Genomic DNA, 16,365 nt, shown 5'->3' with positions numbered 1-16,365 from the left:
AAACTAAAAGGATGGTGTTTGATGTAAACTTTGGACACGGAAAGAGGACAAGGAGACCAAAATCTGAAAATGATGTGGAAAAAAGGTCAGAAGATCAGGAACCCACTGAGGTTGACTTCGCTCTCGTCAAAATTCATGGACTCATGGACTGGTGGAGACTGATGAGGGGGTCTCGAAGAGGACCACGAACAAATCGGGCGCTGAGAGGGCTTTCTTCATCACAGAGAGGATGATGATGTTGTGAAGAAGCTCTAAGATCTGTCAGGTTCTCAGCTAAAGAAGCTGCCAGCTTCTTAGTTAGACAGTTAAACTAATTGTTACTCATGTAACCTTCACTCATATTGTCTTGTTGCTACCTATTTTATAATGATTCAGAGACTGAGTTCATAGAAGACTTTGAATTAGCAATCTTTGTCCGTATATAGCACTCCAGGAGTCCACACTTGTGCAGCACAAGACCTTCCAATAACATAAAACCTGTAATGTAAAAATGTGGACTTGTCGATTGTCTTGTTGTTGTTTATTTAATTTTCATGATATATATGATAACATCATAATACCATATGACAAGTACAGAGTATCTAACATGTTATTTGTCATGCAGGAATGGTTCAAACAACACCTTTCACAATGGATCTTAAAGTATTGATAAGACCTGTTAATTAAAGCATCTGACATCAGCAGCATCACATTGACTTTTTCTTCTGCTGCCCTCAAGTGGCCACAAAGTAAATAACAGGTACTTACATTCCAGCTGTGAAGATTCAAACCACAAACATCTTTTCCTCTCAGGAGTGAGGAAACTCTTCTACATGGCTTAACCCCAAAAATAAATCACATTACAAGAATGCTGCTGTATGAAGCTTTGGAGTAGAAAGTACTTTGAGAGTTCAACTGAATAGAAAGGTGCTAAAAAAGTATCAGTCCAGTTCATTTAAGTCTCATTAGGCTGATTGTACAGACAAATGTGTGTTTGGATTCTGGCCACTCTGTTATGCACTGGTAACTTTGATCATATTTTCTATAGCAGGGTGTGTTAGAGACACTGGCTCTAATGTCCCCCATGCACTGATTTGCTGTTCTGTTCTACCCACTTAAACAACCCAGGACTCAATAAATAAATTAAACAGGGGTAATAGAAGTTTGTGAGGTTTTACAGTACATGAATATATTTTTTAATAACAGTAAATGCACAGAAATAAATTGATTATGGCAGGCCATCTTACTGTCAATAAAAAAAAACTGAACCACCAAAACAAAATGAAACATTTTGTTTTCTTTGTTGATTTTAAACATGCTATGAGACGTTTGTATTGCAGTTAAAATCAGAGATTAACTGTGACGTGTGTGAAATGTGACATGATATTCAAATGTAAACTATAAATGTACTTTTAGAAACAAAGGCAGTAGAGTTTTAAGCACATTTTAAAGCTAAAATACATTTTAGGAAAGTCTGACCTTATAGAAAAGGTCAGAGGTCCAAAGTAACGTGGTATTTAGAATCCCCACATATCATTTTCTCACTGTCTCTATCCTGTCAATACAAACAATGGCAGTATGAAACATAGTTTTAATAAAAAGGTCTATATAGAATTATTTCCACTTTGACCTCCAGATCAATCTATTAGGCTTCGTACGGGTGCTTGAAATCCTTGAAAATGCTTTAATATTAATACTATATTTTCAAGGTTTGTTAAGTGCTTGAATTTCAGTGTGTGGTGCTAAAAGGTGTTTGAAACTGTAACTTTATTTAATTCACCACAAATAACTATCTGATTGAATAGTTTTCTTATCAGAAAGAGAAATAAAATGAGTTGACAACGCGGAGATTCCAGCAACACTTTAAAGTAATGAGAAACAACTTTATTACGTGACCAGCTCGTTCCGGCTTGTGGCCTTCATCAGGGTCATTGTAAAATGTGAAACCGTTTGTGTTTAAATAAAAGACAAGAAACTGAAATTTTTTCAAATGGACCAATCACACCTTCACAGATAAACCACCTGAACAATTGACATTTAAGAGGTGGTATTGGCTAATTGGTTAAGTCACAGTACAAATAGATTCTGGACACAAAAAATGCAAATAAGTTAATATAAAAAATAAAAAAGATAAAAATAAAAAGTTAATATGAGTACAAGAACATTAAAAGAGGGAGACAATGCCAAAATCTAGTCAAAAACATACAAACACAAAAGGTACATTTCACAGAAACTCATTGATAGAAAAATCCTCATTCATGCCTCTCGGGTGTGAAGTCTTTAAACAAAATATCCAGAATGCTTCTCTTTTTATCTGATAAAATTAATATTACCACCTCTTTGACTGGGTTCAATGGCTTCAATGCCTATAATTTCATTCAAAATCTGTTTATCATGAGTGCCTACACATTAAACAACTTAAACATTATAAATGGCTTCAAGCTCACATTGAGGCCTGTGGGGCTCCATCCACCATTGAGGCAATAGACAAATCTATGTGTTTTCATATATGAATATTTCATACTTTAAGGCTGCCTGTTTATTTAAGGGAGATGAACAATACATTATAATTGTACATAAGATGATATTTCAAATAAATAGATTTTAGGTAGATAATTGTGTAAGTCTTATATGTTTAACTGAAACGAGTATGTGATCTGTTCAAAGCCTCTCCCAGTCAGTGCTGTTCTCCATGCCTGTCTTACTGTACACAGTGTTATTAGCATAAACACTTTAAAGGTGATAATTTAGGACTTCAACAATAATACAGACAGCATTATAGTTAAACATCTTACAGTTAGTTTTTATTATGAATGAACTTTAAAAAAACAAACAAACATCTGTCTCCTATTTTTTGAGTCACATAGTAAAGAAGCATCAATGTCTGATGAGAAGACTTATTAATTTGGCCTTACTGTGTATTATTGTGGTGTTTGGTGGAGTTTTGTTCTGTGGGATTGTTTTTTTTTCTCGAGCGGAGATGAATATCTGTAACAAGTTGATTTGTTCACATTTGCACAACTTAATTTTTAGGAGAAATGTGTGTTTTGAGTTTGTACACTATATTCATGCAAGACAACCTTTTCCTTTTGCAATATTTTATGTGGTGCATTTCTCTATGTTTTTACAAAAGGGGTACAAAGGACATTAAGGAAAAATGATGAAGCATATCTTGCCTTTGGCTTCACCTGCACAATGGTGGTGCTAAGTTAGGTTTCCACGACAGAATTAGTTTCCCCTGCGTCGGGAGCACACGCTGGGCTGTCCAAATCACGGATAAACAGTGTCCCACATTTTTGATTTTTTGTTCACAAACACTTCTTATAATGATTAACTCACCTGAAATTTTGGAGATGTTAGCTCTTTAAACTGCAAAGTTAAAGTGGGATACAAATAACATCAGGCTGATCCTGCCACAATTTGTACCCCAGTCCACATCACGGACAAACAGTACTTCATAAGGGGAGCAAAGGGACCTGAAGAACAATTTCTCTCTATTCCTTTTAATATGACACCTTAGTATGACACTGAGATATTTGATTTATTTACACTTTCCATCATAACTGATCAGATATACAGTGGGTAAAATACATATTTGAACACGTCACCAATTCTCTAAGTAATTATATTTGTAAAGGTGTTATTGACATGAAATTGTCACCAGATGTCCTCGTCTGCTCAGTTTCCCCCTGTGTCACTTGACATTTTTACACATAATTTATGGTTAATGTTTGATAATTAGCCTCTGTGTGGAAAAGCTGGGATAAGTGATTTAGGATAATGCCATGGTATTCCTTTTCTGTCAGCCAATCTAATCGAGCCACAGGTGTGGCTGTGTTTTTCCACAGTGTAGCTTTCCTTCACATTCATCAGGACCAGACTGAGCACACAGAGCCACAACCAGTGAGAAGAGGAAGACATTTTTATTGATGATTTAGGCCTTGATGTTTTCCTGGAGCTTGAACATTACTGAGAATATTGCAGAGACATGTTAACAGACTCTTTTATGGCTTTCAGAGAAGGGGTTCATGTCATTGGACAACAGCTAATGTTCATTATTATCTCAAGCTCGAAAGACTGTCAGTTCTCCCAGAGATGTGAGAAAACCTTAATTGAACATTTTTTTGATATATTCAATTTTATCAGTCTTATCAGTTGTTATTTACAGTTGTTGTTCCAAAAGGAACTGATTTGTGTTTCACCACATAAATCGGCTTTGCAAAGCATCAAAGTGTAATAAAATGTTATCATCTGTTTGTACACATCGTAGTTAAAAAAGTGCATTAATGTGTGTTTGGATAAAATAAACTACAACTGGACAACAAAAGGAGGAAGTATTTCTTTAGTGGTGACAATTAGTGAACTAATTTCATGGTTAACCATAACAAAGATGACAACGTGGCCTCTGTATGAGTGTTCTGATGTCAAAGCAAAAACAAATCACATAAATAAGTTATGGTGTATTTAACCCAGTGAAGATAAGATATGCACTGAAAACTATGAAAAAGTCCCTGTTACTGTTTTGTGAAAGTTGATAAGTGTCATTAGGCCAACAGCGTTGTACAGACAGGTCTGCGTGTGTGGATTCTTTACATTCTGTCATTCAATGGTTACATACATACAGAAACAGTAGGAATACTTTATCAATTTAAAGCACAGATCAACAAAACTGACATAAAAGTTTACATTGTTATCTTTTTTGTGGAATCCCCATACATGTCAACATACCATGCCATTGCTGAATTAGTAACTTGGATTAGTCTTTGCGTTTTAAACAAACAGATGAAAAACTGAGAGAACATGGGCAGTCATTCCACTTCTTATGTGAGCTAAAGTTGTTTGTAGCACAGTGCTCTTTTCCTGCCAAGTTGTTTGGCTCGCCTGCATTCCAGTTAAAAAAGCGTACCACAGAGCCATCAGACCACATCCATCTGCCCTCTCTGTGAACATCACTGAGTCCAATCCAGGTGGGTCTCTGAGCAGGATCGAAGTTCCTGATCAGGGATCTGACAAAGTTCTCTTCCTCCATGTTGTGGATGGACACCAGGTTGGCTCCCTGTGACAAACAGTGGAACTCTGCATCAGACCAGCTCATCGGTGTAGCTACATACTTATAGCAGCGGCCGTTGAAGCTCCACCAGAACGGGGGACAGTTTCCATGCTGCAGCTTCACTGCTCGGTCATCTGAAAAAGACAGAAACAAGAAGAGGAAAAAGATCATGATTTGTTTTTTAGTAACAGAAGAAACCTGAAGAGACCTGGTGTCAGGCTGCTTTTCTGTATGTACTTCAGGGAATAGAAAGAAACATTACATATTAGCTTCTCTGCATCAGCTCCCTGCTAAATCCAGATTAAAATATAAAATCTTTCTCCTCACATACAAGGTATTAAATACTCTGTTCTGCTCTCAGACTGCTGGTTTACTTGTGGTTTTGAGGTAAAGTGTACTGGGAGGCAGAGCCTTCTACTTTAAGCCTCCTCTACTGTGGAACCAGCTCCAGTTTGGATTCAGGACACTAATCTTACTTTTAATATTAAGCTTTTCTTTTTGATGAGGCCTAAAGTTCCACCAGTCACAGCAAATGGCTGCTCCTGTCTGAGCCTGGTTCTGCTGGAGGTTTGAAATGTGGAACCAAATTAATGCATGTATCCCCAATTATACTAACACATATTTATCCTGAGCAAAACAAAACAAGAAACATGATAAAAGTGCATTTAAAATCTATTATTTGCTAAATAATATTAAAAAGACAAAAACAAAAAATAAACTACAATGAGTAAATGAAGGAAAAGAGGAGCCAGAATGTGGGACAGTTACCAAGTTGTAGCTTCACTTCATTGTCATCAGAAGGAGACTCAGAAGGAGCACCCAGAGCCAGACCGAGCAGGAAGGGGAGCAAGATCATGTTGGAGCTTTAAGTCTCAAAGTGTGATGAGGAGCTGCTGAAGCTTCTTTGTACAGGATGTTCAGATTTCTGCAGAGAGTTGGAGCTGCTTTCTTTTATAGCTGCCTGAGAGGGTGTTTTCACCCCACTGTAAACAATAACACTAAAAATGAGCCAGAAAAATACATCAAATTCCAATGAACTGAGCTGATGTGTAATTTATGTTTATGGTACCACAAAGCTATATCAGCATAATGATTAATCAAACAGGGTGAATCAGATCTCTAACAGGAAGGACCAAATAGAAACTCCTGAGCTGCTCCAGTAAACAAAGACAGATTGAACTCTCCCTCTCAGAAGGATCCTCTCTATGTAGTCAACCCAGACAGAGATATGTGACTCTGCTATAGCAGCCAGTAAAGTTGAAGTAAATACACATTTTAAAATAAATTAAATAACATAATTCGGACCTTTGGTATATAGATGGATTTTTGAATACCATCCATCCATCCATTCGCTTCTGCTCATCCTTTTCAGGGTTGTGGGGGGCGCTGGAGCCTATCCCAGCTGTCATAGGGCGAGAGGCGGGGTACACCCTGGACAGGTCGCCAGTCTGTCGCAGGGCTAACACACAGAGAGAGAGACAACCACTTTCCCTCCTGCATTCACACTTATGGGCAATTTAGATTAGTCACTTAACCTATCCCCACAAACTGCATGATTTTTGAATACATTTAGTCTTTATCAAGCTTTTTGTGATCTCACAATGCTTTATATAGACATCAATGGATATCAATAAACTCATTTATTATTTGATTGCATATTGAATATCGCCTGACTGCCTCTGTGCAAGTATGCAAAAGGAGAGAGACAGAAATACTTACTTTTTACTCTACGCAGTAATTATAGTAATAGTAGTAAGTACACTAATAATGTTTTCATGCATTCAGATTGATACACACCTGTTGGATATGTGTGATATTTATCATGATATCAAACCAGCTGTCACAAAAGCTACATGTCATTAGAAAACTCTGGCATCATGACATTGAGCAGTTTATAAAAGTATTTTTGGTCACATCTTATTAATATTAATCCAAATAATTGCAGTACCAAAAAACAGACCTGAGCTACAACAGAGAGGATGATTAATGTAGCTTTGTTTTTGGCAACAACAATAATATCCAGTCAGCCTCCCCCCTCCTTATTTCATGTTTTGGTTTGGTCCAGGTGCACGTGCTCCCAGCTGATGCTGAGCCTAGAACTGGACCTCAGCAGGAGAAAGAGACAGTAGGATGGGTCCAGTATAAGTAAGCTCTGCTTTTCAAAAAAGAAAAGCAAAACAGCTGGAAATTAAACTCATAGTGAAGTCCATATGAATGAAACGGCTTGTCTTTCCTAGTGTTAGTTAGCTTACCTCATTTCTAACAAAAGCCTCAGGACAGACATATTATTTATTTATGAGATCATCGTTGAACTTTTAGTCTTTTTTTGCAAAACTGATTTAAGTGTGTTTTGGTAAAATTATCCACAACTCAAAGACATCACTTAACTACTTATTGACACGTGTTGAGCTCTGGCCTTTTCCAGAGAACTTCACTGTTTGTTTGACTGAGTATTTATTGATTTATTATATTATAAAATCACATCATCAGCAAAATGCTTAACAGAATAGGTTACTATACCAGGAAGAGGAAATAGAAGTGTGCGATCATTCTCAGTAAACAAATCCAAAACAAACCTTGTGCACACTTTTTATTGCAGTGAACACATATAAATGAAGTGATTGTGGCCGGCCTGTTCAGAGTCAATAAAAAAGAAAGACTGTCTATGTAACTGTAAGAGTTATACACTTAATCACTCTATACATGTCTAAATAAACAAGTGAACAATGAAGAAGAAACACTGCAACTAAGGCATGCAAGGCACGAGCAACTACAAAAAAGAAAATGTGATGCACAGACAAAAAAAGAAAAAGCAAAGGCCCCTCTTTTTACATAAAAATAAAGTAAAAGAAGCACATTTTAAAAATAGAGGAGAAAAAAAAGTACAATTAATCTTTAATTTTTGTTTTTACTTTGCCACTTTATTTACAGCTTGTACAAATGTTTAAATGCCCTTGTGTCTGTTACAATTTTTAAATAAACCAAACAAAACAAAAAGATTGCAGTAAATAGACTTTTAAACTAAAGCAGATCATAACCACTGCTGTGCCAGCTAGGCTGTCCTGCAGATATTTGACACTCATGTGGGGGGTTTGTGTCGCTTTCTACCCTAAAATGTGAAGTTCAGCCTTAAAACTTTCTTCATCTTCCAGCTTTCATCTTAACTCCCACCTTATTGGTTTAAGTTTTTTAAAATAACATTTCTGACAATGAAAATTGACAGTTGGAGGTGCATTTCTATCTTTTTATAGCCTTTCAGTGGTTTTATTTAAATTATTTTTAAAATGACATGTCTGACCGTGGTTTGTATAGACAGAGGTCTTTAGTGACTCTATGTTGGCCTCCTACTCATTTTGATGAGGCTTTACTGTTATAAAAAAAGGAGAGTGGAGAGCTCACATTTTAAGATCTGATCTAAAGGTTCCACTTTGCCAAGAAGGACCTTTATGATACAATAAAACTACAACAAAGTGCAGGTACTAGGGCAGTAGTATTTAGTTACCTGAAAACATTCCTACAATCAAATTTTAGATTGTAGTAACACACATTCATCTGCCTATAAGATTTAACTGCTCATTAACCGAGGGAACCAGAATACAGTTCAGGATCCTTCCAGCCCACTTTAACCGCTGGTCATATTTAACATAAGCTTGAAAAACAGTCAAACTTCTTCTTTGGATGTTACCTTTACAGGCTGTGGCTGTAGACACTCACTGCTGTACCTCTCTCCTCACCTCCTCAGTGATATTATTCTGTGTGTGTTTTTTAGGATGAAGCCAAACTATAGATCTTAACTACATTAGAGTTTTTTCTGGTAACGATAAAGGTAGATGTGAATAATCTCCATTTGTCTCCTTTTGTAATACTTAGTGTTTATTAAATACTACTCATGAAATGTGATTACTGATGTTGCAGACATGTGTCTCGTAACCCCAGAGATACACAATGGAGGCACTGATCATGAGTTTTTATTTATAGCTTTTCAGTTCTTTTACTTTAGAGCAGTTTTAACTATTTATTTGTTCACCTAAAACAGTCTTTGCTTTCATAATTTTGACATTGAAACGATGAGTAAATATTCCCTTTGAGTGCAGCTGCCAGTGGTTGTTTCCACATTTATGAAAATCAAGGTTCGTGGAATTTTGTGACTTTTGCACAAACACACTAAAGACAGACAGCATCAACAGTGCAGGGAAAATGTAAATTTTAGTTTCTGAGTGCAGTTTATCCATACTGCACAAACAGAAGGTAAAATGACAGAACATGGGCAGTCATTCCACTTCTTTGTGTCAGTTGTGTGGTTGTCCTGCATCCCAGTAGACAAAATCTACTGCACAACCATCAGACCACATCCAGCTGCCTTCTTTATGGAGGTCAGTAAGGTTTTGAGGAAAAAAATAAACATTTTTATAGCACAGTCTTTAAAGGATTTTATTTCTTCATCTCAGAGTTGAAGTGATTGACTGTTCATGTAAATGGACTGGTTCTTACAGAGTGCTTTACACAACTTGTTTATTCACCCAATCACACAAGCACTTTTTCCTAAGCGCTTCCTAACAGACATTAACACAGCATTCACAGTCTGATGGATGCATCAGAGAGCAACATGGGTTAGTAATTTGCCCAAGAATATTTGGTATGCAGACTGGAGCAGAGTGGGATCAATCAACTAACATTCTGGTTAGTAGATGGCCTGCTCTCCCACCTGAGCTACAGCCACCAAAACGCTGCCAAATGTGGAAACATGATTGTTAAAATCAATGTGTTTTGTGCAGTTGAGCCTGTGTGATTAAAAAATGCCCTCACTGTTTGAGAACTGCATGAAAACTTTTCTCCTGTGATAATTGAGCCAAATCGATTGATAAAAACTGTAATTAGACTTGAAGTTATTCTGGGAAGATCAATGAGGAGGTGCATTTTCTACATTCATCCTTATTTGAAATACTAACTGCGTGCTAATGAAACATGCAAGCGCATGTCTGTGACACCAGTTACACGCTTGCATGTTTTCTCATAGGACCTGTAACCCCAGAGTTAAACAGTGGTGGCACTGATGATGAATTTTCATGTTTAATTGTTTTTTCCTTTTTATTTGGAGCAGTTTTAAACATCTATTAATGGGCCAAAAACGATTTGCTTCTGTACAATGCAGCGAAAAGATACATTTCAATTTCTAAGGGCAGGTTATTTGTGTTGCACAAACAGAAGCTAAATTGAGAGAACACTGGTGATCATTCCATTTCTTTACTTCACGCACGTTAGTGTGAACACAGTGCTCTTTTGTTCCACTGTTGTTTGGCTCGCTAGTATCCCAGTAGACAAAACTCACTGCACAACCATCAGACCACATCCATCTGCCTTCTTTATGGATGTCACTCAGTCCAATCCAGGTCCATCGCTCAGCATGGTCAAAGTTCTTAATTAATGATTTAACAAACTCTTCTTCCTCCCTGCTGTGGATAGACACCAGGTTGGCTCGCTGTGACACACAGTAGAGCTCTGCATCAGCCCAGCTCATGTGTGTGGCCACATATTTGTAGCAGCGGCCATTGAAGCTGTACCAGAACGGGGGACAGTTTCCATGCAGTAGTTGAACTCTGTGGTCATCTGAAGAAGACACAGCAGTCAGAACTCGATGAAAAACAAATAACTGTTTTTGCCAGTGTGACTGACATTTTTTCTTTGATGTAACCTCTGAAGAATATCAGAAAAGCACGTCTGCACAGCTGACATGGTGAAAGTTAAAAAAATGCAGAGAAATAAGCTGCTCTTATTATGTTTATTAGCAGGTCTTTATCATAACTCTACAGAATAGTAGAACTTATCTGACACGGGGGGAAAAAAAAAATCTATGTTACAATGAAACACCAAGAATTTTGTATCACTGACTGCTGAAACAGACAACAGAAAATCTTGGAGTATTTGACTAAATTGTGATTAAGATAATAAAACCCCCCCACAAACATAAAGTTAAATAAAGGAGGGGAAAGAAGAGTCAGAATATAGGATGGTTACCATGTTGTAGCTTCACTTCACTGCCGTCAGAAGGAGACTCAGAAGGAGCACCCAGAGCCAGACTGAACAGGAAGAGGAGCAAGATCATGTTGAAGCTTTAAGTCTCAACCTTTGATGAGGAGCTGCTGAAGCTTCTTTGTACAGGATTTCTGCAGAGAGGTGGAGCTGCTTTCTTTTATAGCTGCCTGAGAGGGTGTTTTCACCGATCACTGTGATATCATTGACCAAATGGAACAAAACTCTCCACAGTAAACATCACTAACACCGGCCAGTAAACACCATCAGATTCTAAAGAAATTAATAATTGCTGAACAGCCACGTCCTCCTGGCAGACTCAGAAGAACGTGACTGTTTTTGTAGTAATAGGATAATAATATACAAAGGCAGAACAAATTCTCAACATTAAAGAGGACTGAGCATCCAGAGCCACCCAAACAAGAAGAGGAGCAAGATCATGTTGGAGCTTTAAGTCTCAAAGATGATGAGGAGCTGCTGAAGCTTCTTTGTACAGGATGTTCAGATTCCTGCAGAGTTGGAGCTGCTTTCTTTTATAGCTGAGTGAGAGGGTCTTTTCACTGCTGGTGTGACATCACTGGGCAAATGGCTCAAAACTCTAAACTATACACAATATTTAACATAAGCCAGAAAAAAAACATCAAATTTCCAACACATGAAGAAATGTTGTTTGTTTTTTGATGTGTTATTTATATTTATTGTGTCATAAAGGCGTTATCAGCACAATGACTAATCAAACAGGACAGTTCAGAGCTCTAACAGGTAAAAACTCCTGAGTTGCTCCATTAAACAAAGACAGAATGAACTCCACACAATCAAGAGGATCCTCTCTTAGTACTGGACCCAGAGATATGTGACTCTCCTATGGCAGTAAATGACAAAATAGATCAACTATTAGCACCTTTGGTTTAGTAGAATTACTTCACTGTTTGTTTGTCTGAATAATTATGGTTTTACTATATTATAAAATCACATTATCAGCAAAAAGAAAACAGATAAATGACTGTACCAGGAAGAGGAAACAGAAGATTGTGATCTTTCCAGTTAAAAATACAAAACAAACCCTGTTTAGTTTTTTTTTTTTCATTTAAAAAAGACTGTGTGTTAATTCTTTTTTTACTTTTCCACTTTGAGATATTTACCTTGTATAAAAATGTCTAAGCACTCTTGTGTCTGTTACAATTGTAAAGCAGCCAAAATAAAACCCCTGCAGTAACCAGACTAATCTAAAAGCAGATCATTACCACTGCTGTGTCAGCTACACTGTCCTGCAGATATTTGGCACTCATGTGAGAGGTTTGTGTGATCGTCTTAAAGCTTTGTTCATCTGAGCTTCCACCATATCTCTTTACTGAAGTTTCCTGATAACATTTCTAACAGTGGAAACTGACATTTGGAAGTGAACCTCTATCTTTTTATAGCCTTCAAGTGGTTTGTACAGTGGCTTGTAAAAGTATTCGGCCCCCTTGAACTTTTCCACATTTTGTCACATTACAGCCACAAACATGAATCAATTTTATTGGAATTCCACATGAAAGACCAACACAAAGTGGTGTACAAATATTTTTTACAAATAAATAACTGAAAAGTGGGGTGTGTGGGGGTTAACCCTAACCCTAACACTTATTTTAAAGGTACACTTTTATAAATTCAACATGATGTCACAAACTTTGCATATAATTTAAGACCAGTTTCATTAATATACTCTGGATTGCATCAGAAATGAATCTTCTATTATTAATTTTATTAAAGGACAAAACACACCAATGCCATTTACTGAGAAAGTTTCACAGACAGGTAGAGATGGCAGTAGAGGGAAGGCCCTTTTTGTCATTAAGCTGTGTGTGAATCATAAAATCAGATATAGCTACCTAGCATTAACCGGTTGGCCAACCATAAATACTAAAGCAACAGATTTCATGATGTACACATGTTAATACAAGTCACTCTCTAGTGTCTGCAAACAGCTGAACAGATGTGCTTGTAGTGATTATTTATTGTCTTCTATTGAACAGCTGTTCCTGGAGATAATTTGTCTCAGTTTACGAGCCATATTGACACAGTCAGCAGAAGAACAGGTCAGTGCTCCGCTGCTGTTCTCAAATGTTAAACTAGAAGTGTACTTGAACTTCATGAGTCAGACTCACTCCTTTGACTCACTTTCAGAGTCAGAGTGTTAGCTGAGAACTGTAGATCCCTAAATTGACACCCAGTGTCTTGTTTTTGTTTATAAACTTCAGAGTGGTTGTCGTAGTTGTCATAATATGAAATTGAATAAAGCTTTTGCTTTTGCACAGCTACAAAGATGATGAACAGGTCAGCAAAGAACTTCATGTCCCTTGAAGTTCTACCTAACTTAACAGTCATGTGTCACATGAATCTTAGAATAGATTTTTTTAGTAATGTGTTTCAGTTTACTACAAATAAATAACAAATATAGCCTTTTGAATACATGTTAGCAGTCTGTTAAGCTGTTAAGAGTTAGAAGAATAGTCTACAAAAAAAAACCCCACATACACACTGTGTAAAACTGACACAGTTTTACAGCAGCTCGCCTGCATTCCAGTTAACAAAACCTACCACAGAGCCATCAGACCACATCCATCTGCCCTCTCTGTGAACATCACTGAGTCCAATCCAAGAGGCTCTCTGAGCACGATCAAAGTTCCTGATCAAGGATCTGACAAAGTTCTCTTCCTCCATGTTGTGGATGGACACCAGGTTGGCTCCCTGTGACAAACAGTGGAACTCTGCATCAGACCAGCTCATCAGTGTAGCTACATACGTATAGCAGCGGCCGTTGAAGCTCCACCAGAACGGGGGACAGTTTCCATGCTGCAGCTTCACTGCTCGGTCATCTGAAAAAGACAGAAACAAGAAGAGGAAAAAGATCATGATTTGTTTTTTAGTAACAGAAGAAACCTGATCTGTACTGCTAATATCCTAAAGGTGAGACCTGGTGTCAGGCTGCTTTTCTGTATGTACTTCAGGGAATAGAAAGAAACATTACATATTAGCTTCTCTGCATCAGCTCCCTGCTAAATCCAGATTAAAATTTAAAATCCTTCTCCTCACATACAAGGTATTAAATACTCAGGCTACGTCTTATTTTAAGAGCAATGGAGTACTTTGCTCTCAGACTGCTGGTTTACTTGTGGTTTTGAGGTTAATTAAAAGTAGAATGGGAGGCAGAGCCTTCCGCTTTAAGCCTCCTCTAATGTGTAATCAGCCAGTTTGGATTAAGGACACAGATAATCAATAATCTACTTTTAATATTAAGCTTTTCTTTTTGATGAGGCCTAAAGTTCCACCAGTCACAGCAAATGGCTGCTCCTGTCTGAGCCTGGTTCTGCTGGAGGTTTGAAACGTGGAACCAAATTAATGCATGTATCCCCAATTACACTAACACATATTTATCCTGAGCAAAACAAAACAAGAAACATGATAAAGGTGCATTTAAAATCTATTATTTGCTAAATAATATTAAAAAGACAAAAAAAAATGCACAAAAAAAGTTACCAAGTTGGAGCTTTACTTCATTTTCATCAGAAGGAGACTCAGAAGGAGCACCCAGAGCCAGACCGAGCAGGAAGAGGAGCAAGATCATGTTGGAGCTTTAAGTCTCAAAGTGTGATGAGGAGCTGCTGAAGCTTCTTTGTACAAGATGCTCAGATTTCTGCAGAGAGTTGGAGCTGCTTTCTTTTATAGCTGCCTGAGAGGGTGTTTTCACCCCACTCTAAACAATAACACTAAAAATGAGCCAGAAAAATACATCAGAATCAGAATCAGAAAGGGTTTTATTGCCAAATGTTGAGCAGGTTTACAACATTAGGAAATTGCTGCGGTGCTTAGTGCAAACATACTGTCATATAACGCTTAAATAGACATGAAAATAAAAATAAGAATAAGAATTAAAAGTGCTAAGTAGATAGATATATACATGAGTGCAGGTGGTGATCAGTGCCAAACATGGAATGATGCAGTGAACACAGCGTAGGGTCATGTGTTAGTGGTGGGAACAGTCATACGGTTATTGTTCATGTGTCCAACAGCAGAGGGGAAGAAACTGTTCTTATGGCGAGAGGTCCTGGTGCGAATGGACCGGAGCCTCCTGCCTGAGGGGAGCAGGTCAAACAGACTGTGTCCGGGGTGAGAAGGGTCAGCTGAGATCCGAGCTGCACGCCTCAGTGTCCTGGAGGTGTACAGGTCCTGCAGAGATGGGAGTCTGCAGCCAATCACCTTCTCAGCAGAGCGCACAACACGCTGCAGTCTCTGTTTGTCCCTGATAGTGGCTCCAGCGTACCACACGGTGATGGAGGAGGTGAGGATGGACTCGATGATTGCGGTGTAGAATTGCATCATCGTCCGTGTTGGCAGGTTGAATTTCTTCAGCTGCCTCAGGAAGTACATCCTCTGCTGGGCTTTCTTAATGACGGAGGTGATGGTGGGCTCCCACTTCAGGTCCTGGGTGATGGTGGTACCCAGGAAGCGGAATGAGTCCACAGAGGTGATGAGGGTGTCAGTCAGGATGATGGGGGGGAGTGGGGCTGTGTGCTTCCTGAAGTCCACAATAATCTCCACTGTCTTCTGGGCATTCAGCACCAGGTTGTTGTGGCTGCACCAGGACACCAGACGTTCAACCTCCCACCTGTAGGCAGACTCATCCCCGTCCGAGATGAGTCCAATAACGGTGGTGTCATCTGCAAACTTGATTAGCTTGACAGACTGGTGGGTGGAGGTGCAGCAGTTGGTGTACAGAGAGAAGAGCAGAGGAGAAAGAACACAGCCCTGAGGGGAGCCGGTGCTGATGGTCCGAGAGTCCGAGACATTCTTTCCCAGCCTCACATGCTGCTTCCTGTCCGTCAGGAAGTCGGTGATCCACCGGCAGATGGGATCAGGCACATTCATCTGGGAAAGCTTGCCTCGGAGATGGTCTGGAAGGATGGTGTTGAAGGCAGAGCTGAAGTCCACAAACAGGATCCTGGCGTAGGTTCCTGGGGAGTCCAGATGCTGCAGGATGAAGTGTAGAGCCATGTTGATGGCGTCATCTACAGACCTGTTGGCTCTGTATGCAAACTGCAGGGGGTCCAGGAGGGGGGCCGTGAGGGTCTTGAGGTAGGAGAGAACCAGGCGCTCAAATGACTTCATGACCACAGATGTCGGAGCCACAGGTCTTTAGTCATTTAGTCCAGTGATCCTAGGTTTCTTGGGGACAGGGATTATGGTAGCGGACTTGAAGCAGGCAGGCACATGACATGCTTCCTCACACCTGCTTCATGAATATGAAGAGTTGTGGTGGGAGGAGG

The 16,365-nt window shown here is 38.7% G+C and overlaps 3 protein-coding genes across 3 annotated transcripts; all 3 read right to left on the bottom strand.

The window, feature by feature from the left end:
- Nucleotides 1-4,735: 4,735 nt before the first annotated feature.
- Nucleotides 4,736-6,007, bottom strand: LOC147304149 (lactose-binding lectin l-2-like). The gene is made up of 2 exons (XM_086280216.1): nucleotides 5,798-6,007; nucleotides 4,736-5,163 (listed from the first exon to the last, which is right to left on the bottom strand). The coding sequence occupies exons 1-2, from the start codon at nucleotides 5,883-5,885 to the stop codon at nucleotides 4,736-4,738; spliced, it is 516 nt and encodes a 171-aa protein (XP_086136342.1). The 5' UTR covers nucleotides 5,886-6,007.
- Nucleotides 6,008-9,677: 3,670 nt separating this feature from the next.
- On the bottom strand, nucleotides 9,678-11,133 carry LOC147304148 (lactose-binding lectin l-2-like). The gene is made up of 2 exons (XM_086280602.1): nucleotides 11,045-11,133; nucleotides 9,678-10,636 (listed from the first exon to the last, which is right to left on the bottom strand). Exons 1-2 carry the CDS (start codon nucleotides 11,130-11,132, stop codon nucleotides 10,203-10,205), a joined length of 522 nt encoding a protein of 173 aa, XP_086136728.1. The 5' UTR covers nucleotide 11,133; the 3' UTR covers nucleotides 9,678-10,202.
- Nucleotides 11,134-13,600: 2,467 nt separating this feature from the next.
- Nucleotides 13,601-14,788, bottom strand: LOC147304147 (galactose-specific lectin nattectin-like). Its single transcript, XM_086279498.1, has 2 exons — nucleotides 14,579-14,788; nucleotides 13,601-13,917 (listed from the first exon to the last, which is right to left on the bottom strand). Exons 1-2 carry the CDS (start codon nucleotides 14,664-14,666, stop codon nucleotides 13,601-13,603), a joined length of 405 nt encoding a protein of 134 aa, XP_086135624.1. The 5' UTR covers nucleotides 14,667-14,788.
- Nucleotides 14,789-16,365: the final 1,577 nt, after the last annotated feature.

This window comes from Aulonocara sp. 'chitande type north' Nkhata Bay, linkage group LG22 (assembly GCF_057382095.1).
Source record: "Aulonocara sp. 'chitande type north' Nkhata Bay isolate Kocher_YH1m ecotype deep benthic linkage group LG22, A_spYH_male_GT1.1, whole genome shotgun sequence".
NCBI classification, from domain to species: Eukaryota; Metazoa; Chordata; class Actinopteri; order Cichliformes; family Cichlidae; genus Aulonocara; species Aulonocara sp. 'chitande type north' Nkhata Bay.
Note: the sequence above shows the minus strand (reverse complement) of the source record. Positions and strands in the feature narration are given on the sequence as shown.

Excerpts from the sequence above, each read along its gene's own strand:
- LOC147304147 (XM_086279498.1), bottom strand. The coding sequence starts at position 14,666 with ATGATCTTGCTCCTCTTCCTGCTCGGTCTGGCTCTGGGTGCTCCTTCT. Across the intron at positions 13,918-14,578 it reads TGAAGTAAAGCTCCAACTTG|ATGACCGAGCAGTGAAGCTG; the intron begins GTAACTTTTTTT and ends TGTCTTTTTCAG.
- LOC147304148 (XM_086280602.1), bottom strand. The coding sequence starts at position 11,132 with ATGATCTTGCTCCTCTTCCTGTTCAGTCTGGCTCTGGGTGCTCCTTCT. Across the intron at positions 10,637-11,044 it reads TGAAGTGAAGCTACAACATG|ATGACCACAGAGTTCAACTA; the intron begins GTAACCATCCTA and ends TGTCTTCTTCAG.
- LOC147304149 (XM_086280216.1), bottom strand. The coding sequence starts at position 5,885 with ATGATCTTGCTCCCCTTCCTGCTCGGTCTGGCTCTGGGTGCTCCTTCT. Across the intron at positions 5,164-5,797 it reads TGAAGTGAAGCTACAACTTG|ATGACCGAGCAGTGAAGCTG; the intron begins GTAACTGTCCCA and ends TGTCTTTTTCAG.